At 42.5% G+C, this 27,428-nt stretch overlaps 2 protein-coding genes across 2 annotated transcripts in view; both read right to left on the bottom strand.

The window, feature by feature from the left end:
- llph (LLP homolog, long-term synaptic facilitation factor) overlaps positions 1-5,524 on the bottom strand; it is a 152,723-nt gene extending 147,199 nt beyond the window's left edge. Inside the window, exon 1 of the mRNA XM_080420914.1 lies at positions 5,521-5,524. The gene's annotated coding sequence lies outside the window, so the exon portion shown is untranslated. The remainder of the gene's footprint in view (positions 1-5,520) is intronic.
- On the bottom strand, positions 14-26,039 carry LOC308079428 (uncharacterized protein). Its single transcript, XM_080420904.1, has 9 exons — positions 25,210-26,039; positions 18,327-18,431; positions 14,550-15,085; positions 14,025-14,183; positions 9,498-9,635; positions 8,878-9,020; positions 6,298-6,468; positions 3,501-3,609; positions 14-3,310 (listed from the first exon to the last, which is right to left on the bottom strand). The coding sequence occupies exons 1-9, from the start codon at positions 25,970-25,972 to the stop codon at positions 2,021-2,023; spliced, it is 3,414 nt and encodes a 1,137-aa protein (XP_080277030.1). The 5' UTR covers positions 25,973-26,039; the 3' UTR covers positions 14-2,020.
- Between the last annotated feature and the right edge of the window lie 1,389 nt (positions 26,040-27,428).

The raw sequence follows: 27,428 nt of genomic DNA, 5'->3' as shown, positions 1-27,428 counted from the left end.
AACAGAGACAGACTTGGATGTAACTGAACCTTTTTATTAGCCAGGCTCATACTGAAAGTAGAAATCACACATGTCTGAACCGCTTTACAAAACCTCTTATGTACACTCAATGCTGTGAGTTAGAAACCACAGAAATAAAATAAAACCCAACATTTGAGATAAATAATATAAGTGAAAACAACAATACAAGGCCCTGAAGATTATTATAACTTTTTCCCATGGGCTCATTTGTACAAAACTTTATATACATAGTTATAGCTTCCTGTCTGGGTTTCAGCAAGACCTCTGGAGCTTTACTCTGACACAGGACAGATTTCTGATATTATATATAAAAAAGTCATCAAAGGAAAACAGATTCCCTATAGGACATGTCAGTGGAATCGAGTCACAAGGCAAACCGGCCCACAAAGACTCTGTTATCTCCCATTCCAAGGAGCAAACACCTTTTCCCTACAACACCTTATCAAGAAATGTATTTTTGGTTTCTGACCCCACTAGCTTATGGTGTTTTATTCAGACAATCTAGATTAAAGCGAGAATTTTGAAGTTTTTGGCAGCACAATGTAGCCACAAGCTTTGGATACCATTCATGTGAATGCTAAAATTAGATCGCAACTCAGTATTTCTACAGAGATGCTTTCATACAGCCAGACCAGTCCTCTGTCTGTGTTTCACTCTGTAGCTGAAAGGTAAGAACAGGCTCTGGGAGGGGATGGGCTACATTTCAAACTGGGCTGTTATTCTAACATACAACAGGACATCCTTTCAATAGGATTACAACTACTACAACAATAGCTACCTTGATAATGTGGACCTTCTACCAATGAGGGACCAGCAATGTCAGTCACCAGACTTCATAATTTTCTTTCCGAAATAAGAGATCCTCCTTCAGATTTCCCCCGGGTTCTTACATAAATGGATCCTTACAAAAGTCAAAACCTGACTTAGACTCCACCCGCACTCACTGTCCAAATCCAAACCAAACTGATGGCTAAAGCTCTGTGTACCAAAACATAACTGAGAATTATCAATTTGGAAACAGCTATAATACAGTATTTGTATTAATTTGTATTCATTCAAATAGTTTTTATTCCAAAATCTGAATTATCAACCTTAAGCCCCTCTATCTGCCATATTTCTGTTTCAACTGGCAGCTATCTCTGCAGACACATACATTGTATGAATTAATGCCTGCATTTCCTGTGAAGTACAGCGAGGTTCAAGTTTGACTTCGCAGAGCAATGACTAGGAAAGACTCATTTGAAATTGGGGCTGGGCAATAGATATTATACCAATATTGTCTGAGGTTTGGGATATTGTAATGTCGTGATATGGCATAAGTGACCATACCCGACTGTTCCAGCTATTCTATTATTTTCCTTTACCCACTTAGTTATGGCATTACTGATGATTATTTATCAAACATCGATTTTGTTGTATTTTCTGAAAGCACCAATAGTCATCCCCATAATAATATCAGTAATTGGTCAGAAAATATTGTGATATTTGGTTTTGTCCATATCGCCCCGCCCTATTTGAAATGAGTCTCTCCTTCTGCCAAAAGCTGAAATCTTCTCGCTGTACAGCGCTGAGTTAGAACCAAGCTACGCTGCTGCTGAGAGAAGCACAACAACCCAGTCCTCTGCATTGCAAATAGAAGCAAGTGCTGTGAAGAGATGGTTCCTGGTGGACATGTAAGACCAAAGCGACCGACACAGTATCTAAACAAACTCTAGATCAGCGGTTCACAACTCTCCTCGGGTCTAACGAAGTCCCTGACCAGGAAGCTAAAATTACAAGGTCACCAGGTGAGTGCAATTAACATCCTAGTAGGATGGAAAACCAGTAGTACCGGGGTCACAAACCACTGCTTTACACTATCAATAATCTCTCTCTCTGTCGGTCTTCCTTTGAACAGTGTTTTACACCCAGTAAAAGCTGTAAGGAAGCAGCAGAATAAAAAAAAATAGGAGATACCCTCATGTCCAAAAACGAACCTAGGAATTACCTCTTTCCTCTGCTACATGCAAGGAGGGCTGTGGGGGCTCGGGGGAGGGGAAGAGGGAGGAGGTGTGGGCTGCGAGGGTGGGGGAAGCGTGGGCCAGGAGGGAGGACATGGAGCCCGCGACGGTGGAGAGTGGGGGATGAAGGGGTGGGCAGCGGGTGGATGGTGTAGGTGTTTTGGAGCCTGGTAGGAGGGAGGAGAGGTTATTTGGGGGAGGCGCTGGGTTGTGTGAATTCCTGCATTTAGTCTTTGTGTGTGCATTGCCTGGTGTGTGTGTATTCCTTTTTGTGTGTGTATTCCTTGGTGCGTGTGTTGCCTCCTCTGATCCTGTGTGTCGTCCGTGCTGTGTGTCCGTTTATCCTGCAGCGTGTGTGTCCGTGGGTCCACCGGTGTGCCTGGCATTAAACCCGTCGGTACGAATGTTGAAGTATGAGCACCCGGCATCCATGGGTCTGAGGACGGGGTCTGTGTCCGTGTGTGTGAGTGGACCGGTGAGACTCTGTTGTCTGTTCGTTCCCACTGAGAGGGGAGAGGGACTGAAGGAGGGGAAGAGTGAGAGGAGATAGGAGAGAGAGATGACAGAGAGGTAGAGGAGGAGGCTTTAGAAGAGGAACGGCAGCTGGAAGACGTCTGTCTACCGTCTGGGTGATGAAGACGATGCTGATGGGGCACTTTGGGCGTGTTCTCCTGGTGGAGAGGAGGAGATAGAGGGCAGTGGGGTTTTTTCACCCTCTCTCGTTCTCCACCTGTCCATCCATCCGCTGGGTGGAGGAGTCGGGAGGAGACGCCAAGAGGTGCAGGAGGCTGGCAAAGGAGGCGCTCCTCCGCTAATGTGCGTCTCCTCATCTGCTCCTCCTTTATCTTCATCATCATCCCGCTCATCTCCTCCTCCTCTTCCATCATCTCCACCCTCCTCTCCTCCTCCCGGTCTTCATCCTTTTCCAGCTTCCTCCTCTTCTCTTCCTCCCCATCCCTCTGTTCTTTCTTCTGCTCCTTCTCTTCCTCCCACAGTTCTCTGTCCATCTCCACCCTCCTCTTCTCGTCCTGAACCACCTCCATTTCCTCTCTGTTCTCTTCCTCCTGCCGTTCTCCCTCTTCTTCCTTCTCCTCCTCTTCCTTGGTGCGGTAGTACTGCGCGAGGCGTACGTGCCAGGCCAGGCTGGCCACGGCCGACACCGTCTTGAACTGGTGGACGACGTTCCTGGGGATGAAGTAAATGTCGTTGTGACGTAGGTGGATGCGGGCATAGCGGATGCCGTCGCGCCGCAGCTGGTTCAGCTTGGCGTCTTCCACCCACTGCACACACTGCAGGACAAAGGAAGGGAGAACGTGTCAGAAAGGAAAAGAGGGAATTAAAGTACCAGCCAGCAGGTGGTAGTGCACTATATCAACACACTGCCTAAACCAGGGGTTTTCAAAGTCTAAGACTGTGTGTGTGTGTGTGTGTGTGTGTGTGTGTGTGTGTGTGTGTGTGTGTGTGTGTGTGTGGTCTAACCTGGGACAAAGGGGGTTCGTAGAGGTCCAGCTGTAATCTCTGAGCCACGTCATTAAAATCAGCAGCATGAAAACACACCACATCTTTGGTTACACGAGAAGGCTGAGACCTGAGAGAGAGAGAGAGAGAGAGAGAGGAGAGAGACAGGGAAAGGAAGGGGTAGCTAATGCTTGTTACATTTGTTAACACTATGTGTGCCTCTGTGAGTGTGAGTGTGTGTGTGTGTGTGTGTGTGTATTATGTCTGGCTATTTTCTGGCTTTCTAAAATGTAATTACAGATATTTTAAGGGTGATCTGCTGACTGCTTGCATGTATCCTCTCCTTCCCTCCCTCCCTTCCTTCCTCCCTCTCTGGATGAGGAGGAAACTGATCACCATCCTGGACAACTCCTCTCATCCATCATATATAAGCTTGTGAGAATGAGGAGCACGTTCACCAGACTAGGGGTTCAACAGTTAATCAAACAAATGTATTTAATCAACTATAATTATAATAATAATAACAATTGATGATCGATAATTTAATCAATCATTTCAAATAATAATCAATTAAAGTGCCACTCCACCCAAAATCATGTTTTTTAGTTTTTAATATGTTTTTGAAGTTTATCTATGAAAATCCTGGTGATTTTTGCTGCTCTGCATTTCTCTAAAGCATCATATGGATTTTTACCCACAAAACTGTCCGTAAGACTGTGAAAGCAGGTGTGGAACTTGACACGTATCTCAGGTACTGCGTTAGCATCACCAGGGATATACATGTATAACAACCTAACACACATATATGCATGCATAAAGTGAAAGTCATGCCATCATTTTGACTACTATTATTGCTAGGATGTACATCTTGCTGAACAATGATGTATGCTTGTTAAGGAGAACTGTTTATATTTATTGCTGATGAGACTGTACATAATCCATTCATATATTCATTGTAGATAGTACTACCGAATTTTCATACAGTATATGTGCTACAAACAATAATGATGTAGAAAAGCCACTCCAAGTGTAACCAGGTGGTGTGGATTGGCACCAAGCGCCTACTCCACACCGACTCTGGCCTGGGGCACCCAAGGGATGTGTGCTCAGCCCCCCCTGTACTCCCTGTGACCACACACACAACTAAACTACTATAAACTCCATTAGTGGTGGGAAAATCGTTCATTTCAGTGAACAAACTATTTTGTCCATGTTGAGGCAATGATCCGTTCAAAGCTTCCGGTCCCGGCGGAGCGCATGGGCTACTATATCCGATCCCACTGACTGACATGACTGCTCAGAGACACACAGCACTGTCATTCACGATCTAATTGCACAATCTTCTTTGTAATATAAAAATGTTTAGAACTAATAAATAACTACAATAAATAATTGTATAAGTCAAACACAAATTCAATGTTTTATACAAAGCAGCCAGTAATCTCATATGAATATACAATTTCCTAGCATGTCTTTAACTTAATGTAGTTCATGAAGGTGTAGCATACTATTTGCATCTTCTTTGCATACTAAAACGTGTTAATTGACCAGTACCTACATGTCCTTTGTCTAGGACCATGCATATTTAATTCTTTTGACACTTAAATGGGGTGCTAACACCATCTGCCTTTTGTCCAGAAACAACAGTTCCTTAATTTCAATTCAAATTGCAATATGCATGCATGTCTATTGTAGTGAAAAACTCTACCACAACGCTGTCTGTCTGTCTGTCTGTCTGTCTGTCTGTCTGTCTGTCTGTCGGTCAGTCACGGGAAGAACAGCCCGCCCCGTCCTGTGGATGGGGGGACGGGGGGGACAGGGACGTCATGAACGAACGTCTAAACGTAACAGTTTCAGGAAGTGAACAAGTTTGTTCATGCCAAAGAACGAAGCATTTAGAACGAATCGGTCATGAATGATAAAGGACGACACCAACTCCTGATTACAGACGATGTAATTTTAGTGTCAAGATAAGAGCCTCCATCATAACGTCACCACGGTGATAATTGTGGACTACAGGAGGATGCAGGGAGCATCTGCCCACAGTTCACAAATGGTGAAAATGGCCAAAACTCAAAGTGGCCGTTTTCATATGTTTTGGCCATTATCTCTGGAACGGAAGGTCCAATCTGCTCAGTTCAAAGCTTGTTAGATGTGTGACTTTGAGGACATTAAGCACATAATGACATGTTTTCATACTGCTCACTCTGTTACTGTCTGGCAAATGGTACCAGAGCATTGGGACCTGACGTAGCAGGCTCTGGTCCATAGTGTTAAGAGACTTCTCTGTAACACTATACCAGGGATTATGTACTGTATGTCCTTAATGACCAGGTTTACAATGTCTACACTTTGGTAAAAATAGAGAATATACTTTCACCACTCATTGAAACTAAGACGGTATGCAATTGCTGACATTGATAGTTGATAAAAGCGAGAATGACCCCTATTCTTGACGAATAACCAATCCTACATAAAATACAATGAGGAGAAATAAAAGCTGCTGCTAATGTTTAGAAACATGTTGGGCTGTTACCGGGTTCAGGCTTAAAAAAAAGGGTCGGTTTTGACATAATTTCTTCTGGCTCACCTTTTCAGGCCAGACTAAAGCTCTGGTCTGTGCAATAAATAATGTGGCGCAAAGTGCTGTGTTTTCTGAACAAGTCTAAAAAGAGGATGCAGGATACAGTAGTGTTGGTAAAGTGAAGAGTACAGTATAATACAAAATAGTGTGAATGCACTGTATCAGTATGTGCAGACCAGTGGCTTCTGGCAGTTATAGTCCATGTTAGGGCCTTGTCAAAACTGTTGAGCCTACCCCTCTGCGCAGCACACAGCCTTCAGGACCCCGACAGCGGCCGTGGTGTGCCGGTCAATGCCCTGTCCGATGTGGTCGGCGTGGGCGCGGGTTCGATCCTCAAACTGCATCTCCCTGGGTTCATTGATCCTGGGCAGGTACTGCAGAAGGTTTCTCACCTCATTGGTGGACCTGCCAGACAGATGGACACCAGAACCAATCAATCAGTGAGCAGGTGGGTGAGCATGTCTAATGGCAATGCTTTTTGAAACTCCCCTCTTTTTTGTGAGAAATTCTGCCAATAAATATTTGTGACACATGTCTACATGTATCTTTTCCATTTCTCTCCGTCTCTCTCTAGCATAAAAAAACTGTGGTGCCAGACAATGAAAAAAAGAAAAGAAAGACTGCAGTCAGATCTCCACTGGATCAGTGGATCAGTTTAAACACACACATACATGTGCCAAGATGTATAGCATGTTGTGCACACACAGCACGCTACAGGGACATTGCTAAGCCACACTCACACTCACACATACACAAGAAAGTAGAGCAGACAGAGAGGATAGGGTGAAAAGAGACAGAATCACACACATTCACAGGAGAGGGCAGACAACTCAGCTTGTGTAGCTGAGCACTGAGGCTTACTGCTGGATGACAGTAATGAATGCAAAGCTAGGAGAGAGAGAGATGAGTGGAGAGGAGAAGGACAGAAGAGGAAAGGATTAGAGGAGAAAGGGAGTGTTGATGATTTTTTTGTATTGTTTTATGTACATTTACATTGAGCAGTATGTACTGTGTTTCTGTTAGTTACACTATATGAGAGGACGGACCTAATTAGGGCTGGGACGATATAAGATACTATAGTTTATCCAGATAGAAAATGCTCACAATAATTGCATCACAGAGATTTAAAATGTATAATATATAATATCATCCGTCATATGCTGGGATCAATTAGCTTTTGCCAGGTTGCTTATCCAGTATATAGAGAGAACTAGGGATATGGATATGTACTTGTGTGTGGTCATTTCTAGATAGTATACAGTTTTGTAGTAGGCGGGCACTGCTTTGTTTAAATTTCGAAACCAGGATTCCACACGTGTACGACGCAATGTTACCATGACTGAAGACTCTGAACTAACTTCAGTAAAAAAGGATGTTTGTGTGGAAATACTATGGATTCAATACTAAACAAAAACTTATGTGTTCTGTAATCTCAACAATGTCTCCGGGTACCAACATCAACGTATCTCCATTATAACCATCCAGCTCAATCTGTTCGACAAACTCCAGGTAAAATGAAATAACATCACTGTAAGTTGGAACTACTTAATGTTAAAATAGCAAGTGACTAATGCTGATGATGTATAATTAGGTATTTTTAGCTTCATGGCTAATGTGGGTTACAGCTAGCCTGGTAAACCACCCCGGTCGCGGAAATCGCATTTCATTTGATTTCAGCAGACCTTTCTGCGACCTGGGTGGTTTACCAGGCTAGGTTACAGCCAGGCCTTAAAACATCTGCTCCTTCGTGCTCCTGTTTAGTGCCTGTGAACTAAGTACTCTTGTTTGCACAACGGATGTAAGTGTAATCATTTAATAGGCTGTTATAGGCCATATCCAAAGTGGCTGTATCCATTGATGAACGTCTGTGCCATTACGCTCCGTTCATTTAGTGTATGCAAACATCCAATCCAGTCCGTTGACATTACCAAATCATTTCCAATGTTCTTTTGAGAGATATAATTCATAAGAATGGGCTCAGTGAAAACAAAACATACAAAAAAGCACATACAAAAAGCACTCCTTGTTTAACTTATAACTGAAAAAGGCTGTATCTCGCTTCCTAAGCACTTTTTTTTACTTTGAAAAAATAAAAAAATAAAAATCGTAATAATTTGGGCAACGACAATTATTTTGGCCAAAATAATTATGACATGAATAATCGTGATATGTGCGTCAGAAACAGACACATATCCTTCACTCCATTCTATGGGAGTGAGGGGGTGGAACTTCCCGTTGCAGCATGTGTTGGCTACTCCTCTTCAGATGCGTATGTGTAACCACGCCCTGATGCCAGCATCACCATGCTTCACCATGGTGATTGTGTTCTCAGGGTGAAAAGCAGTATTTATGCCACATATAGGGTATATTTTGCATTAGGGCCAAAAAGTGGATTTAAATAATCTGTTCAATGCAAAACCAAACAAGCAAAAAATATTAAAATGTTATCATTCATGTGATTATTTTTTATTTGTATATATATCCCATTTCCAACCGGGCTTGATAAATTAATCAATTGTGGGTGGAGCAATTATGTGACACTTTAATGATAACTTCAATTATAACCTGTCTGTCTTTCTGTGTTCCTGTGTCTCTCTATCCCCACGTGTGTGTGTGTGTGTGTGTGTGTGTGTGTGTGTGTGTGTGTGTGTGTGTGTGTGTGTGTGTGTACGTACATGCGCAACTCTACGTGTGTTAGTATGTCTGTCAACAGAGTATGTGTCTGTGTATATCAGAAAATATCAGTGTTGTCTATGCATCAATCCGCATATGTCTGTGTTAATAAGTGCATCTATGAGTGTGTGTCTGACTGACCGTCTCCTCCTTAAGGGGGTCTTTGGTGTGTCGGTCACAGGAATCATCTGTTCTCCCGGTCGGACCCACATGATGGGACCATCATCACTCTCTTTACGACTCATCAACTTCAGAATGGAGGAACTACCCCAGGGTAAGGTATGCTAGAGAGAGAAAGAGAGAAACAGACAGAAAGACAAACAGAGTTGGAGAGAATGTGTTAGAGCGGCTCCTGAATTAACAACACAGTGAACGTGCGTTCCTTTTCTCGCCATTAGAAGTTATTTTATTAAATTAAGTTCCAAGAGAAATATGAACAGCCTGACTTTTTTGATTAAAACAAACAAAAAGGTTCATAGAAGGCTTATTCTATTCTATGTGTTGTGAAAAATGGTTTGCCCTGCCGCTCTGGCCTGTGAACACCTGTTCACCTGTGTTTCATCACCGAGTGCCACCCACATAAATAACGTCACCCTCTTGGACATCAGATCTTCATAATAATATCAATAATAAACAAAACACATTAGGCATAATTCATAGCAAAATAATAATAATGGCAAATGTTGAAATGGCTTCAACAGAATGTAAATGGTGAGAACGTTAAAGGTAGTTTCTCCCCCATCCATCCGTCCATGACTCACTTCCAGGAAGGGAGACTCTTCCAGCATGCTGAGGAACTCTGGGAAGTAGTCTCCGACCTCCTCGTCCACGACTCCCACCAGGCTGATCTGTCTCATGGCCCCAGCTCTGTAGGTACCACCGCTGTATGTCTTCTTCACCTGAGCAACACCAGGACATCACAGAGAGAGAGAGAGAGGAAGAGAGACGATTAATCCATCGACCTAAAATGTGTTTTAGCAATCAAATAATCGGTATGTGACGTTTTCAGTAAAAAATGGCAACATTATGGATTTCACACACACACACACACACACACACACTGCTCCAGAGCTAAATGACCTAGTTACAGAGGCAGAGTTATTTACAATTGTGCGCATGCATCAACTATTTCTGCCTGGTAGAGAGCTGTTTACCCATACATAATGTAACAGTGGGGTGTCTATCAGTACAACATCAGGTCTGTTTCATCAAATAAATGGGATATATCTTTACTATCCATAGCTTACACACAGGCGTACACAAACACTAACTATTGACATTAAGTCCGGACAAACACTTGGCTGTCTCTCATCATACCAACTCCTATTACTTCTACCTCTCACTAATTGTGTTGTTCTACCCCAGCTCCTTCTATATCTCCCTCTGTCCCCATCTCCGTGTCACACACACGCTACACATCCATAAAATGCATGCACAATTAATAACAGCATAATGAATTCATGATCTGTGTGTGATGCGTGCTGAGCCCTCTCCTCTACTCCCTGTACACGTATGACTGCATAGCCACACATGTCTCCAACACCATCATAAAGTACGCGGACGACACAACAGTGATAGGCCGAATCGTCAACAACGACGAGTCTGACTATAGAGAGGAGATCAACTCACTGGCACTCTGGTGCCGGGAGAACAACCTCTCTCTTAACGTCGACAAGACCAAAGAACTGATCGTGGACTTCAGGAGACCGCGGAGAGACCATGCGCCCATCCTCATCGACGGTGCTTCAGTGGAAAGGGTCAGCGAGTTCAAGTTCCTCGGAGTACACATCGAGGAGGACCTCAAATGGGAGACGCACACCACACACGTGAGGAAAAAGGCTCAGCAGCGACTGTACTGGCTCCGCCGCCTGAAGAAGCTCGGAGTAGGACATCGCATCCTCAGGCTGTATTACAACAATTCTGTTGAAGGCATCCTAACAGGCTGTGTCACGGCCTGGTACGGGAACTGCACTGCCCGAGAAAAGATCAGCCTACAGCGAGTAGTGCGATCGGCAGAGCGGATAATGGGAGACGAGCTCCCAGCGCTCCAGGAACTGTACAAAAAGCGGTGCGTGGTCAAAGCCAAGCGCATCATCAAGGACAAGCACCACCCAAGTCACAGACTGTTCAAACCCCTACAACGACCGCGACCGGGCAAGGGGCTCTACCGCAGTATCAAGAGTTCCACCACCAGGTACTGGTGCAGTTTTAATCCGGCTGCTGTCAGAATGCTGAATGGGGCATAAGCCTGAATGAGGCATAGGCCTTGTTCAGCAGCCTGACAACAGGCGGTGCAGACTTTTCTGGCTCTTCCTGAACACACCTGTGGATTATACCAGGGACAATGACTTGGACTTAGCCCCCCCTCGGACACACCTGTGGACTACACCAGGTACAAATGACTTTTTGTTGCACTCCCTCATGGAGGTACTTGCGGATTATACCAGGGTCAGTCCACCCTAGGTGGACACGCACTGACCTTTTGCACCTTAATCCCATGTATAACGCACTGACTTTTTTTGCCTTTTTTATTGTGCTCTTTTCCTCTAAGCACCTTAACGTCCATATGTATATCATGCAGAGTATAAGTATAACATGCACAGTATACAATACATTGCTGCTATGCTCAGGCACCTTAGTTTTTTTTTAGTTTTTTATTATCTCAGGTACTTTGTAAATATGTAGATAACTTGTCTGGCCTTCTGTTGCTCTCTTGTTTTGATCTCCTTCCCACTTGCCCCCCACCCCCTCTTCTTCTCCCCCCCCCCCCCTCTTCTTTCTATGGAAACTAACGTTGCGATGGGAACGATGTACAAAAACGAATTTCACCCACTTTTTTACCTTGTAAACCTGTGATGTGACAATAAAACTGATTCTGATTCTGATTCTGTGTGTGTGTGTGTGTGACTGTCCTGGGCATAACTCAGGTGCCGTCCAACCAAACAACTTCAAACTTGGTGTGTGCCCCAAGGTCATGACCCTGGGGTGTGCAGTGCCGAGTCAATCAAATGAATGGTTTCCGAACCAAAAAAAAAAACTATCTGTATCTGTCTCTCCGCAGGTCTGTGGAGGACACACTGAATCTCTGTGTGTTTGGGTGCCGGGATATAGGCATCTGCTTCCATGATTGGCCAACCCTACCATCGAGCTATGCTCATGTACGTCAACAACACGAGTAGTTTCTGACGACATCCAGGATCCCTGAACTGTATGTCCATATTTGGTTGATATGGTAGTAGGTAACGTACTGGGTACTCTGAGAACAGGTACAACGTCACCGCACACAAACAGATCCTATACAAAATTAAGCTTCCTTCTGCAAAGTCCCTATAATGTGCAAGTATGTATGTGTGGACCCTCAGGGATCCCGAAACATGTGGTAATGAGAAGCAACAGCTGTTAGGACGGAGGCACTACCTCCTCGGCAGGTGAGCGAGTAGGATACAACAGCAGTGGCAACACAGCAATTTGTGGATAAGGTTAATTGGCATGATGACTAAATTGGAGAGAAAAAAAGGAGTAACTAGAACAGGTCTCCGCCAGGGCAGGTAGCTTATTGTGGGCCAGCAATGTTTTACGGCAATCAGACGTCGCTCATGATTTGAGGCAAACATAGTCTTGGCCACGCCTTCGGCCTGGCGGAGAAAAAATATTTGGCTATTCTAAATTAAAAGAAAAACAGTCTGGGGCAGACTATCAGGGAGTTAATACCAATACAAACAACACATAATCATATGTGCACGCGCACACACACACACAGTCTCCAGACATGCTCCACTATGTGTGTTGGTCATTAACAGAAGCACAACCTGGAAGAAATGCAGAGCCAGCAATATAACACCCTCCACACACACTACTGATCCCCCTGTCTGTGTGTGTGTGTGTGTGTGTGTGTGTGTGTGTGTGTGTGTGTGTGTGTGTGTGTGTGTGTGTGTGTGTGTGTGTGTGTGTGTGTGTGTGTGTGTGTGGGTGCGCCAATAGAGGCCACCTAATTTTTCTCCCATCAGCAGATGCTGTTTGGGTGTTAAGAGACTCCCTCACTGATGCTCTAATAGAGAGAGAGAGCGAGAGAGAGTGAGAGAGAAGAGAAGAATGTGAAAAAGATATACACAGAAACTGTGTTTTATGTACTACTTATGCCCTATCTCTGTTGTGTGTACTACTGTACATCATGTGATTTCATTCAGTTAAAGAGAGAGCGTAGTGAGTCACATGACATGGCATTTGTAGTGGCAGAAAGCCAATTGGAGAGATCCTAGGTAGAAGAGAAACCAATGCAGGGGTGAGATCCTATGTAAAACTAGAGACCTTCTCTGGAGCAGGATATTGAGTAAAAGTACTCATGCACGAAGAGTAGCTGGGGAAGCAGCTACTCTGAGTTCAGCAGACATTCAGTGATACTAGGGAAAGGGTCTGAGGTCCATGTCAGAGAACAGGGAAGGGAGACACAGAAGGTCCCATAAGAGGAGGACAGCAAGCATATAAATCAAATGTTGTCAGGATATCAGACAAATTAACTCTTATTTCACAGAATCAATATCATGTCAGAGCGAACTCTTAAATTCTCGGAGAAGAGGTAATTTACATGGAAGATGTTGTTATGTGCCTGATAGATTGAGAAATAACCAGACATGGATCAGGAAGGAAGGGACTGAGTCAGATAAAAAAAAGTGTATAAATACTGAGGAAAGATAGAATTAGAGAGATTCGCTCGTGAGCGCTGCCTGCTTCTGCTGTGCTGTTTGTAACCCGACTGCACGCAAATAAACTGAGATGATGATTGAAGAACCTAAACTTGTGTCTGTCCTTCCATGCACCTGGTAAAAGAGTATCCTAAGTCTACAGGTATCCACTTCACATTAGTGTGGACTGGAGTAGATTGAAGGACTGTGTGTGTGTGTGTGTGTGTGTGTGTGTGTGTGTGTGTGTTACTATACTTGTGAAGGCCAAATGTCCCCACTACCCACAAGTATAGTAGAATTTGAGAAATAGACATTGTGACGACAATTTTCCTGGTCCTCACAAGAGAGATGGTTGTTTTATGGTAGAAAAAAGAAAAAAGAAATCGAGTTAGTCTTAGCATTAGGAAAAGAACAGGTTTGGGGTAAAAAATTTTCGACTTGGACAGATTAGACATTTAGAGTTTAGGTTTAGGGGTTAGTATTAGAGTTTTGCCTGGGCTTTGCATCGGTTATTTCTGGGCCATTTATTGGCTATTTTCAATGCCATTCTAAAATGTTGAGGTCCTCACAAGTACAATAATACAAGCGTGTCTCTCTCTCTCTAACCTGGCAGTAGAAGTTGTCCATGGTCGTAGTCTCTATGTCCTTTTTTCCCAGGACCTCCATCTTGACCGGCGCAGTGGGGAACCTGCTGGAGAAATACTCCAGGAAGTCAGGCAGGTAAGCGGCTCCTCCATGGACGATCCCCATCACGTAATGAGCTGCCTGGAAATCAGTCAATATTCACTTTAACCATTTACACTCGCCTTCTCTCTTCACACAATTCCTGCTAGTAACTAATCATTTCCATCTGCCAGTTCAATGTTCTTTTTAACCCTGCTTAATACGTGTCTCGCTTGTCTGACGCACACTTGATGACGTCAACGAGCGTGTTGATGAACACTTCAACAGCGACAGATACACTGTGTCGCTTTGTATCTCTTGTAGCTGCCAGTGTGAACACAGCATAACTCTAATTTGTCACAAAATGGACCCAAGGGACCGTTTGGATCCGTAAGGTTCGATTTGTACTCCTTCTGAGTTAAATTGTCACTGAAGAGTTTACCGTGTTATTATGATCATTATTTTTACCTGTGACGAGTCCTCACTGAACACCAGTGTGACAAACTCTTGAGCGAAGCGTCGTCTCTGCTCCAGGGAGAGGTTCGAGGTGAGCTGGGAGGAGTAGGCGTGGGCTACTAGTGCTCCTCCATTAGGCTGGCTCTCTATGTGGATGTAAGGGGCAAACTCCAGCCCCGACATTCCAGGATAGGAGGGCCTCACCTGGGCTTTGACCCCGGAGAAGTGGGGGGGCTTGGAGTACATGGATGAGTAGAGCGGTGGAGGAGGATGGAGGGAGTTGGGTAGAGCGGAGGAGGAGGAGAGGGTGGTGTTTTTGTTGTGGGGAGGTGTAGAGGGAATGGGGAGAGGGGTCTTGAACGGAGAGGAGGAAGAGTGAGTGGAAGGGGAGGGCAGGAGGAGCAGGCCAGCGCAGACAGTCTGACAGGAGCGATGGTACATCTTCACTCGTTTTTGTTTCTCTCCGTCCTTATGTTTCTTCTTCTTTTTTTTCTTCACCTTCTTGGTTTGCAGCTCCTCGGAACCGAGCTTAGCTTTCTCTTTCTCAGCTGGATGGAGGGATAGAGAGAGAGAGAGATGGATGTTACAGAGGTATGGTAAGAAGATTTAAAAAAAATGAAGCAACACATATCATTCACACCCATACTGGGAGATGTGCATCTATAAACATATAATAATCATCATAAATATACCATTAATTGTCTCTGATAATAATCATCATAAATATACCATTAATTGTCTCTGATTTTTAAATAAAAACAACAAACTGTTCAGTACAGCCTGTCCAGTGAGTAATGTTAAGACTAGTGTCTCAGGCACAGTAACACGTAGCATGTTCATTTTCACATGCTATGTGTGTACAGTAGATATGCCTGTGTTTGCCAAGTCACACTTTCACAATCATTATATAAGCATGTGTGCTCTTGACGTCGTTGATATTTGCAAAAGGACTAGGGCTGTAACTATCAATTAGCACCTTAGTGAATATTCTATTGATTACTTTTTCGATTAATTGAAGCAATTTGAGGGGGAGATCACTTTTTTTTTTAAATAAAGAAAATAATACATCAACAAAACAGAACAAACACATTCAAATACAATTTTCATAATTAACTAATCTATTAATCTGATTAACCACTTACAAACTCACAACACATCACATCGTGACAAATTGTGAGCTTATAGATCTGCTATTTTCAGGATTTAGAAAATGTAATATTTCATTTCAATTGATTAAATCGATTAGTTCCATTAACCGTTGCACCCCTAAAAAGGACAATCACTTGAATGGCCCAAGAGTTGTGTGTGTACAATGCAGTCAGATTAATGTGAGTATGATAACAGATTCAATGGAAGCACAGAGTTTTTGTGTGTGTGCGTGTCTCTGTTTTGTGTGTGTCTGTGTGCATGTGGGTTTAAGATAGCAGCCATTGTTTGAATTATGCTCAGACTATGACCGAATGAACACAAATATTGTACATGCGTGCACACACACCTGTACCCGACACATTCAATACCACATTCGACAGAAACGAGGGAAATGGAGAGAAAGAGAATTGGCAGTACAATGGCTACTTAATCCAAAAGCTCTGTTAACACACAAGCCATCCTCCATGTAATACACTGCACACACACACACACACACACACACACACACACACACACACACACACGATGTGCTTTATTGATTTTCTATCACTCTGTCTGTCAACTTATAACACACCGTTGGATTAAAGACATGTCTCTGTGTGACTTTCTATCTCTCTGTCTACTGTATCTATGTCTCTCTCCCGTTCCCATCAGCTTTCAATAATGTCACCTGGCCCGTTGAGTTTAGTTCAGATCTATCTTCTTGGTGTGATTCAAAGACATTACCTCACCCATTCAAATGAACACTGCAACAGCTCTGTTTGCCTTGTCTGTTCAGACACAGCCAATTAGGAACTGTGTGAATGGTGGAAACAGAGTTCATCTCCTGTCCTGTCAAAATTCATATTCTGGATATTTGTAGTATTTTATGGTATTTTCTATCATGGTATTAGCTATTCTTGTCATGTCAAATTCAAGCCCTCTTACAGACTCAATGCTTTAAAAACTTACATGGTCTTAACTTGCTCCATGGGGGTGTATCCAGCACAATGGTCCTATCTACAGGACGGTAAATGTCGGCGCTATCTGTCTGTGCCCGGCGCCAAGACTGCTGAATTAGTCATGGGTATATTTTGGGCGTTACATTAATCAAACCAATGTAGATGTGGTTTCCATTGCAGGGCTGTGTTTCAATGTTTTACTTAGGATTTAATGCTGCTGTCTGTGTTATGTGGTCAACGCTAATGCAGAGACCTTGAAATGTCACAGTGTATTCAGAGAATACATGCCTGTCATGGTCAAGATAACATCTGCTACATACAGATAACATCTCTTTGTATGTGTGTGTGTGTGTGTGTGTGTGTGTGTGTGTGTGTGTGTGTGTGTGTGTGTGTGTGTGTGTGTGTGTGTGTGTGTGTGTGTGTGTTTCATAGTTGTGTGCACACACACACACAACAGACAACACGGTTCAAGGACAGCTTCTCATGAGTATGCAGAGTGAACTTACTATATAGCCAGGGTTACAAGAGAGGAGAGAGAGAGAGATATGAAGTATAGAGAGGAAGAGATAATAAGAAATGTAGAAAGAGAGAGGGAAGGGTTGAAGTAATGACTCCTGAACTTCCCTCTGGGGATCAATAAGGGTATATCTTATCTATCACAGTCTAAGCGGACCATCCCATTCTCACTATGCGATCAATGGGATGTAAATTCAGCTGTTTTTTGTCTCACAAACCACAAGACAGAGAGGCAGGGCTGAAGACGTTTATGTAACTACATTGCCTATTAATGTTTTCATATACACATTTTAGTGTACTGTTTAAGTTTAAAACGGGAACGTTGGTAATACACCAATACGCCCGGCTATTATCTTGACTTCGATTCAGAACTGAGTAGCTGCCCAACAGGGTATCCATAATTAAATCAGCTGATTGTAGACTGAAGCAACATTGAGCAATGGGAATCACACAGGTGTATGAAATTATGCTGCATGATTAGGTATTCATAAGGCCTTGCAGATGTAATCACACACTACGTTTTTGTTTGATAGAAGTGATTGGGATCAGGAATTTTGGTATCGTTATTTAATTATTTGTCCATGGATCGTCTTTAAGTAATGGAATGTAGAGAAAAAGACAAGAGGTGAGCAGGAGAGAGAAAGAGTAAAAGAGAGAGAAGCAGACAGACAGGTTATCATTGTCCTGAATTGTCTCGCTCTTTCTCATGTTTCATACCAGCTATCACACACAGTTACTGGGCTGAAGTCACACACACACACACACACACACACACACACACACACACACACACACACACACACACACACACACACACACACACACACACACACACACACACACACACACACACACACACACACACACACACACACACACACACACACACACACACACACACACACACACACACACACACACACACACACACACACACACTAAAGTGAGGCTCAGTTGTAGAGTGAGGGTCAATTTACATCATTGCTGCTGATTGAAAAGCCACTTATAACCTCACTGTACAATTCTAAATACACAGCGAGGAAATTAATCACGCTGGAAAGATATTCTGATTCACGTAAAATATTTTACATCCTTTTCATCTAGCAACATCTAATAAATTGTAATATCTCATTGTATGTATTTCAATAGTGTATGTAGTATGACCGTGTGTGTTTCCACCTACCTCTACCAGACTGTTTCATTGCCCCGTTCTCCTTCTTGATCTCTTTAAGTTTCTCTTTCTTCTTCTCTTTGTCCCTCTCTCTCCGTTTCACCTTGTCGGTGTGAACTGTGAAGAGAGAGAAAGACAGAGACAGAGAGAAAGATAAATAGAGAGGGATTAATGGGTCTTCCGCTCCAAATTTCTGCTACTTTTGATCATGGATGCACATACGCATGCACACACACACACACAGCAAATGGGCAGCTCTACCCGCCTAAGCTCACAACAAAATGTATTTTCAAACTTAAAGTCATACTGTGCAACATTCATTTTAGCAGTCTTTTTGGCAATACCTAAGAAAAAATTAAAAGGAACAATACAAGAAAAACTAACCCTAACTCTGTTGTCATTACAGCGTTTGTCTAAACGGAAGTACTTTTCACCCTACTCTTCTTTCCAACTCAATTCTTTTTCCCTTTCCTGAAAACTGCAAATGATGGATAATTTCACCAACTTCTTGTAAACCTGTGATGTGACATTACATCTGAAAAAGGAACACTGCAGGCAGGGTCCTAGTGCCCGAGGATATTTTGGAACACAACAAGTTTTTGAAATTGTATTAACTGTAAAATACATAAATAAATACATTTCTGGTATATTTCCGATGCCTATGTCATTTTAGCATGAATTTGGGGGCAAGCACTGGCAAATGAAAATAGTGTTTAAAAGTGTTTAGAGAAAAATACTCCAGTGAAAGATTAACAAAATATGTTTTGTTTAATTGAAAATGTTACACAGTATGATTTTAAGTATTGTTTACTAAATCGGGTTGACTCCCCTGTTCTTTTTTCTCTTTCACTGAAAATCAGTCAAAGGGAACTTTTTCTTTTGAATTACATGAGAGACCTCTTGAAAAGGAAGCTGTGTGTGTGTGTGTGTGTGTGTGTGTGTGTGTGTGTGTGTGTGTGTGTGTGTGCAGCAGTGGGGTTAGATTCAGTGTTGGTAGGATCAAACGAGAGAATGCTTTGAAAGTAAGATTACTCGCTGGCTAGGATTCATCTGAACTACAGGCTACATCAACACACACTGTCTGACCATATCACAGTCCTTCAGTAAGGTATACTTGTGTTGACACACTCAAGACTCAGGCCCTGTTCAGACTCAGAAAGAGGCAGGTACTACGAAGCAGGATTTGGGGTTAGAGAGGTAATTTCAGGTTAATCCTGGGTTTTCAGGGTTACAAGTTACAACGGTGGTTCACTTCATACTGGTGTACATCGCCAATTCGCCCCGGTAACCTATGCTGCACACCTAACATGTTCTGGAGAAGGTTATGTTCGCGATAACAGATCAACGCGAATAAAAGCTTCTGACCAATGGCATCACAATGGCAATCAATGGCATCACCATTTGTACAAGATCCTATGGAGCTTGGTGCACAGATCATGAAAGGGTGTCATGAAAGGGTGACAGAGTTCAAAGACCTCAGAATCATCTTTATTGTCACATCACATGTTTATAGGTATATTACAGTGGGTGAAATACATCGTATTTGTTGTTTCTAGAAAGAAAAAAGAAAAAAGAAGAAGAGGGGAGGGGAGACAGGGGAAGCCAGGGGGAAAAGAAAGAATCAAGAAAACAAAACAAACCTGACCTGCAAAGCCCTTTGTATTTCCCTGACAATTTGTATTATATGAGATACAAATCCTCATCGGAGGGAGGGAGTTATTTGTGTCAGCTTCTTGAGCCGTGAGCTGTTGGCTGTAAGCAATATAAAAGAGTTTTCGTATACCCATATCAGATCCTACTGTACCTCAGTCTCAGAGACTAATTTAAGCACTAAAAGCTTGTACTTACTAAGTAAGCCTCTTACCGCTTTTAATTATGTATTTTATATTTGTTTCCAAGTGCATTTTACACTACCGGGGTTGCATCTGAAAGAATAAGGCTAAAATTAGAATTTAATTTAATAACTGAATACACAAACCTAGTTATAGATCTTCTCGTGTTCTATGATGGGGCAGTGATTATAAGAAATCTGAGGCTGAGCCTGCGCTGCTTGAAATGTGCATTAAATATCATCCTCTAAGAGGGAGCTTTTTGGTGTGCGGGTCGTTCTGCTCTAATCTACAAAGTATTCATGTTGATCCAACACCCATGTTATTACACATACTGTATGTGCATGTCTTTATCATATCTTGCAGTGGTATTATAAGCCTGTTAATTTACACATTCACAAAGTCATACTACTAGTATACAAAATAAAATAAAAAAATCAGCTGCCCTTCCTGCATATGGCAGTTGCAACCGTGTTGCTCTTAGCCTGGAATTACGTTTGTATTAATCGTAATTGATATTTGTCTAATATTATAGTTTGCTCTTCATTTGTGAAAGATGCCACTCTGCTGCCAGTAGCTTTGCGACTGGTCATATGCTGCAAACACTGGCACTTATGTGAACATGATCATAGGAAGATTGTGAAAACCTGAGTTGATCCACCTTCGTGTGATAGCTAACACATTTGTGTTAGCATGATTGCAGTTCTGGATAAGTGAAGCCAGATAAATAAAAACATTATCCTCCTGGGTATGTTGAACTTGCTTAATAGTACAGGCCCTGGTGTTATGAGTCTAGATCCAGGTGAGATGGGATGCATTAGTACATTCATTACTAGTATTTAATATTTAAGGCCCTCCGGCCTCCCCCATATCTTTATTGTACTCTTATCAACCAGAGCCGTATGGCTCTACTATCAACCCTCCTCTTCTCTATCGCTCCTCCCGCCACAGAGAGTGCCTGCCTGTCATTCCCACTCGCACCACACCAAACAGAAACCAGGGAAATGAGGAAATAGGCTCTACATGATTTTCTCTTTTAATTGTTTATCTGTGCATTATATAAAACATATATGCCCAATCGAATATCTTAATTGCAACAACATTATTCGTGTGAAAAAGTTTGTTTAGGCATATTTATTAAAATAATAAAAAGTTGTTGCACAAACTCTTTCCCCTTCTTAATGAATTGAATACACAGGAAGAGCACAAAATGGATATTTTTGTTTTTGTCACATTCCTAAGCAAATAATTTGATGACCGGCAGCGGTTCTGGTAGGACACACAAAGGGTCTCCTTTGTATCTCCTACCAGAACCGCTACCTACCAGTCCGCGGGTCATCAAATTATTGGCTTAGGAATGAGACAAAAACAAGAAAATATCCATAAATTCAAGTCTCCATGGGGTGACTAATCGATAGGAAAAACATGTTTTCTTTGGGTGAACTATCCCTTTAATATGAGAACTCAACTGGTGAGAAGTAGCTGCTTTTGCCATGGCTGCGCAAGACACTTGGCATTCACTGACAAACATTTGCATGTCTGAACAGGTTCTCTCTCTGACCTGTCCTGAACAACAGCAACTCCTTATACCCAACCCCAGTCCTGACCGTGACCCCATCTCTGACTCTGCTACCCTATCCAGACAATAGTAAATTCCAACCATCTGCCTCCCATACACCATCTCCCTCTCTGCTTTTGGGAGACAGACAGTAGGAAAGCTAACAGTGACAGTTATGGTATGCAAGTGAAAATTGAGGCTCTGAAGGTGCAAAAATACTAGTCCCCTTAACTTACAAAAGTGCAAAAAGTGACATGGTGAAATAATGTGACACAGAGTGGACATTTCGGTCCTCAGACAATCATCAACACTTCTACCACCACACATCTCTGGACAGACACACAGGACAGGTTTTCTGATTACAATGTAGTTAAATTATGAATAAGTCCTGTTGTCTAATAACAAGGCTTGTGTTGGTGTTCTGATTAAAATGTAGTTAAATTATTAATAAGTCCTGTTGTCTAATAACAAGGCGTGTGTGCTGCTACAGGCAGCAGAGGCGTTCTCAACCTGTCATGCCCTCCTAAACCAGCCAAGTGGAAAAGAGAGCATGCCTGTGCGCACACACACACACACACACACACACACACACACACAAATTAAAGCACTCACATCATGCGGTCACTCACATACACACATTTTGTTTACACTTTTGTGTGTCATGATGTATCACACACAAACACACAAGGCCCATTTATGACACAGCTACAGCACAATAGAGCACATAAAGGGAGTAGGGAAAATGCCATCATCTACTACATAGTACAGACCATATTTTCTTCAGCCTTTGAAGGGAGACTAGGATTTGTTATACATTAAATGCCATATTTCTTTTTTGTCTTAGGCTGGAGGCTATACAACTGTTTTTTTGTTTGTTTGTTTTTTACCCCAAGCTCTACCTTATAGACAATAATATTAAAGAGTTTCCTCACTCTCCTTTCATGGAACCTTTTTTAAGTGCCATAAGAACCACAGGACTGTTCATATTAATTAATGAAAGGCATGCGATAGTATTAAGGCAATGCCTTTTAAACATAATGTGCTTAATCGTGTAGATAACTACAAAATGTAACTAAATTACATAAAATCATTGCTGCAACGCATATGCATGAATTCACGTTACAGGCTTACTGTAAATCAGTGGTTCTCAACCAGTGGTCCGGGGACCACCAGTGGTCCTTGAGAGGATTCCAGGTGGTCCCCAGCTAAACGATGGAGAGTTGGTAATCAAATGGACCCTTATAGATCTTTAACTCTTGAGAGCGTAAAATGAAACCAACGGGTCTATTTGGTTTCATTTTATGCTATCAGGAGTTAAATTATTGTTAAACATCTGCATTACTTAATTAAAGTATTGTTGTGTTGATCAACGTTTGCCTGTTATCTCCTATGGTACCACATCAGTACAGCATGGAATTGTGGACAAAATCGTATCCAACGATAACAAAATATTCTAAGTCTTGGGGTCTGAGAGGCTAAATCTCATCAAATGGTGGTCCATGGCTCAAATGCTGAATAAATAATGGACCTTGAAAAGGAATGAAAACCACTGCTGTAAATGAAAGAAAATGGATCAGCAACATACAATTTCTATCTAGCAGAAAAATTAAGAACATGGTGTATTAACTGGAAGCTCCAGGGTTGTGGAGGGGGCGTGGTAGGTAGGCTACTGTACCAAAAATAACCACTTGCCCTATAATGGCGGGTGTTAACAGTACAGTCATATTGTTATGACAACAACTTGTACCGCTTTATCACAACACCAACTGCCAACCCCAAAAACGTCACCCGTTAATGTTTGATGCACAAATATGTCACTTCCATGTCAATTAATCTTATTGACATGATTATAAATACGATACGACGTGGATTACAGCGTCGAGTATTAGTTCCGTGTTGTTTTACAACATTGCCGTATAACTATTGGCACCTCGTGGACCAGTGAAATGGTCCTATGGTGTTTCAAACTAGTCTAATATTCAAACAACTGTTGTTTTTCTCATAACAGCGCCGCCGCCACGAGAGCAGCTGGTTGCAAAAATATTAACGTTCGCGTAGATAACGGGAAGTCTCGCCCCAAAACACGCTCACCCCCATTTTCTTTCCTTGTATTTGTTTTACTGAGGATAAGGTTAGAAATAAGGTTAGGGTTAGGCATAGTTTAACTGAGGTTAAGTTCAGGGATAAGGTTAGGTTTTGGCACCGTTTACTGAGGTTACGTTTAGGAATAAGGTTAGGTTTAGGCATAGTTAACTGAGGTAAGGTTACGTTTAGGAATAAGGGTAAGTTAAGGCATAGTTAACATACTGAGGTTACGTTTATTATGAATAAGGTTAGGTTTAGGCATAGTTAACATACTGAGGTTACGTTTATTATGAATAAGGTTAGGTTTAGGCATAGTTTACTGAGGTTACGTTTAGGTGGCAAACGTTCCGAGTCCGCCGGATTTGCCCCGGGGCGACTGTGTTTTGGGGCGAGCGTTTTGGTATTCATCGTGTGGTTTTGGGGCTTGCGGGTTCATGCGCGGGTGAACAGGCTGGAAGACAGACAGACTTGAAGCATGTGTAAATGATCGATAATAAATGACGTATTAAATTATCAACAGTATCCCATGTACGATTCAACACGGTCTTCACAAATAGCCGTACAGTACTACAATGACGGGGGGGGGGAGACGGCTGACTTTAAACGGCTAAAAAAAACGACGCGTTCCGAGGGTGTTGAAAAACTTGGATAAAAGTAAAAAAATAAATACAGTATCAAATGTACACGGCTATTCAAACACAAGACGCCGGCTTTATAATTCGGAGCCATAATAATAATAACGGGGCATGATGATGCAGACAGATGAACGACTGTACAGTGTACACTCACGGCCACATGTTCATTAAACACCCTCAAGTGACACAAACTGCTGCTTATATAACAACTTATAAAGAATATTATGGAGGCTTTTAAAACGATATCCTGCCACTCAAACTTAAGCCGTTTACGCACAATGTGTTTTAACAGAATAATAACCAGTGGTGGAAAGTAACTAAGTACATGTACTCAAGTACTGTACAATTGTTTGGTATTTTTTTTTACTTTACTTGAGTATTTCCAATTTTCAATACTTTTACTTCTACTCCACTGCATCTCAGGGGCGAATGATGTACTTTTAATTATTTGAAAACGTTAGTTACTTTGTAGATTTCATTTATTATCAAAACACATACATTAACCACTTGAGCCCTATATATACCTTGGGTATTTTCAAAAGATTTTTATACATTTTAAAACTTGTGAAATGGGACATTTTGCACAATGAGTAGCCTATTTTACTTTTGGCACTTTAAGTACATTTTGATGCCAATACTTTTACACTTTTACCCAAGTAAATTCGTAATACCAGACTTTTACTTGTAACAGAGTATTTCTACATTGCAGTATTGATACTTGTACTTAAGTAACACCTTTTAGTACTTCTTCCACCACGTTATAATGGGATGATAATAATGAACCGTACCTTTCTGAGGCAACATGACCTCAGTCCCATTCTCCCTCTTCAGTGCAGTGATGTTGGTCTGTATGTTGACTACGTTGTTGTTATTATTGACAACAGTCCCGGATCCAGCAGTGATGTTGGTATGTATGCTGACGATGTTGTTGTTATTATTTACAACAGTCCCGGATCCAGCGAGCAGTAGCTTATGTTTCTTCTTATTATCTCCGTCTTTCTCCCGCTGTTTATCTTTGCCTGGTTTATTGGGTTTGGGAGAAGAGGAGGACGGCGCGTTGTGGAGGAAGACATCGCTCTGTTTCGACACTTTGTGGAGGAAGACATCGCTCTGTTTCGATACTTTGTGGAGGAAGACGTCGCTCTGTTTCGACACTTTGTGGATGTGGGACTTGTGGGTCGGCGGTTGGGATCCGCCGCCAGGCACCGCCGCCGAGGGGCTGCTGTTGCTGCTCGCCGTGGTGAAGCTCCACGGAGACGGGTTGCCATGGCTGGGTTTCGGGGGGTGCTGCTGGAGGAGCTTGCCGCCCCCCAACGTGCTGCTACCGTTGCCCCCCAGCCCTTCTCGGCTGAGTTTCTTAGGTTTAACAAGGCTTTTATTATCCTCGCCCCGGACCTTCTTGGGCGGCGGTGGTGGGTTGAAATCGCGGTTGTCATCAGAGGCTCTCTTCTTCGACTCGGTCGGTTTAATGAGCGTGTTTTTGGCGGTGGCCACTGCAGTGGCAGCAGCCCCGATTATATGGGGGATGGAGCTGCTGAGCGTGTCAGCCATCTTGAGACGCTTCTGTTTCCCCCAACGGTCACTAGCCACCCGCTGCTGTTAGTGCGCGAGGTCTGTAGGCGACTAGGGCCAGTGTTGCCAGATTGTGTGAGAGAAACAAGCAACCAGGTCTAGAAAACAATCCCAAAAGAAGCAACACTTTAACCTACCGTGTATATACATTGGCTATTTAAAAACATTTTGAAATAAAATGTGGAAGATTTTTGCAACAAACACAAACCTTGTTTACTGTACATATTTTTTTTTCAATTTCTACCCGTTTATGTTTTCTGTACATTTTTCTACCCGTTTATATGATAGTACAGTGTATATTTGTCTGTCATTAAATGTTTCAATTAATTGAGTTCAAAGGACCCCAATAGAGACAAGCCAGTGTTTTCTTGGGTTTAAAATCTTCTTAATAGATCTTGCATTGAACTGTACTTCCCTGTGCTTGTCTTTGTAAACTGTTAATAAAGTATTCAATCAATCAATCAATCTGGTATGGGGCTCCCTGCAGTCCTTGGCAATATTTTCAGATGGGGGTTAGGGACAAATACATACTAATGTGGGGGTCCATGGCATGAAAATATGTGAGAACCACTGGTTTAAATAATTAAAACAAAATTGGAAACAAGCCCAAATAAGCAACTACCAATTTTTACAAGCAACTTTACAGAAAAACAAGCCTAAACTCGCTTATAACAAGTGGACATGGCAACACTGGTCTGTCTACTGAGCACAGGCAGGGAGGGGGGCGGGGCCGCAGGCGAGCGGGCTATTTAAGGGGCGGAGCGTGAACTTGTTTGACATAACAGTTTGACAGGCAGAGGCAGACTGACCATTTAGGGGCGGGGCGAGACCTTGATTGACATGCAAGCGGGCCATTTATTGGAGGAGTAACTTTTCGTGTAAAGGAAAGAAGGCCGGGTGTATATGTGTCGCATTCAAATAAAAGCACCTGGGACATGTTAAAGATCAGCTGAAATGAAAAAAAGAGGAAGGAAAAAGTCCTATCTTATTAACTTCCTATTAAAAGCCCCTAAAAGTCTTATCTTAATAACTTCCTGTCAAACAGAAATGTAATGTGTGATAATGGGTGCGTTCGAAAATACAGCACTGAGCGCACTGGCCAATACAAACTAATAGGCGAGTGTGCTCCGGTGCGTAATTTTCGAACGCGCCCTATGTCAGTCAGCAGGTCGAACCTATTTCAACCAATAATATGATGACAAGCACCTGTCAATCACTCTTCCACACAGGGAGCTAATTATACAAGTAGACACTAGAGGGCGATTCTACTCTGTTGAATGTCTGCAAAGATGGCGGACGCAGCTACATTCTCTTCTGAAAGTTAAACATAAAATGTTTCAGAAAACATTTGAGGTGAGAATTAGGCAATAAAGTGTCCCTAACCTGCGGTCCACAGACCCTTTGGTGGTAGTCAGTGAGTCTGCCACGCCAGCCT

Source organism: Gymnoscopelus braueri, assembly GCF_963280865.1.
Source record: "Gymnoscopelus braueri genome assembly, chromosome: 23".
In the NCBI taxonomy this organism is placed as follows: Eukaryota; Metazoa; Chordata; class Actinopteri; order Myctophiformes; family Myctophidae; genus Gymnoscopelus; species Gymnoscopelus braueri.
The sequence above is the reverse complement of the archived record's forward strand: the minus strand, read 5'-3'. Positions and strand labels throughout refer to the sequence as shown.

Excerpts from the sequence above, each read along its gene's own strand:
- LOC308079428 (XM_080420904.1), bottom strand. The coding sequence starts at position 25,972 with ATGGCTGACACGCTCAGCAGCTCCATCCCCCATATAATCGGGGCTGCT. Across the intron at positions 14,184-14,549 it reads TCAGTGAGGACTCGTCACAG|GCAGCTCATTACGTGATGGG; the intron begins GTAAAAATAATG and ends ACTGATTTCCAG. Across the intron at positions 3,610-6,297 it reads GCTGTGTGCTGCGCAGAGGG|GTCTCAGCCTTCTCGTGTAA; the intron begins GTAGGCTCAACA and ends TCTCTCTCTCAG.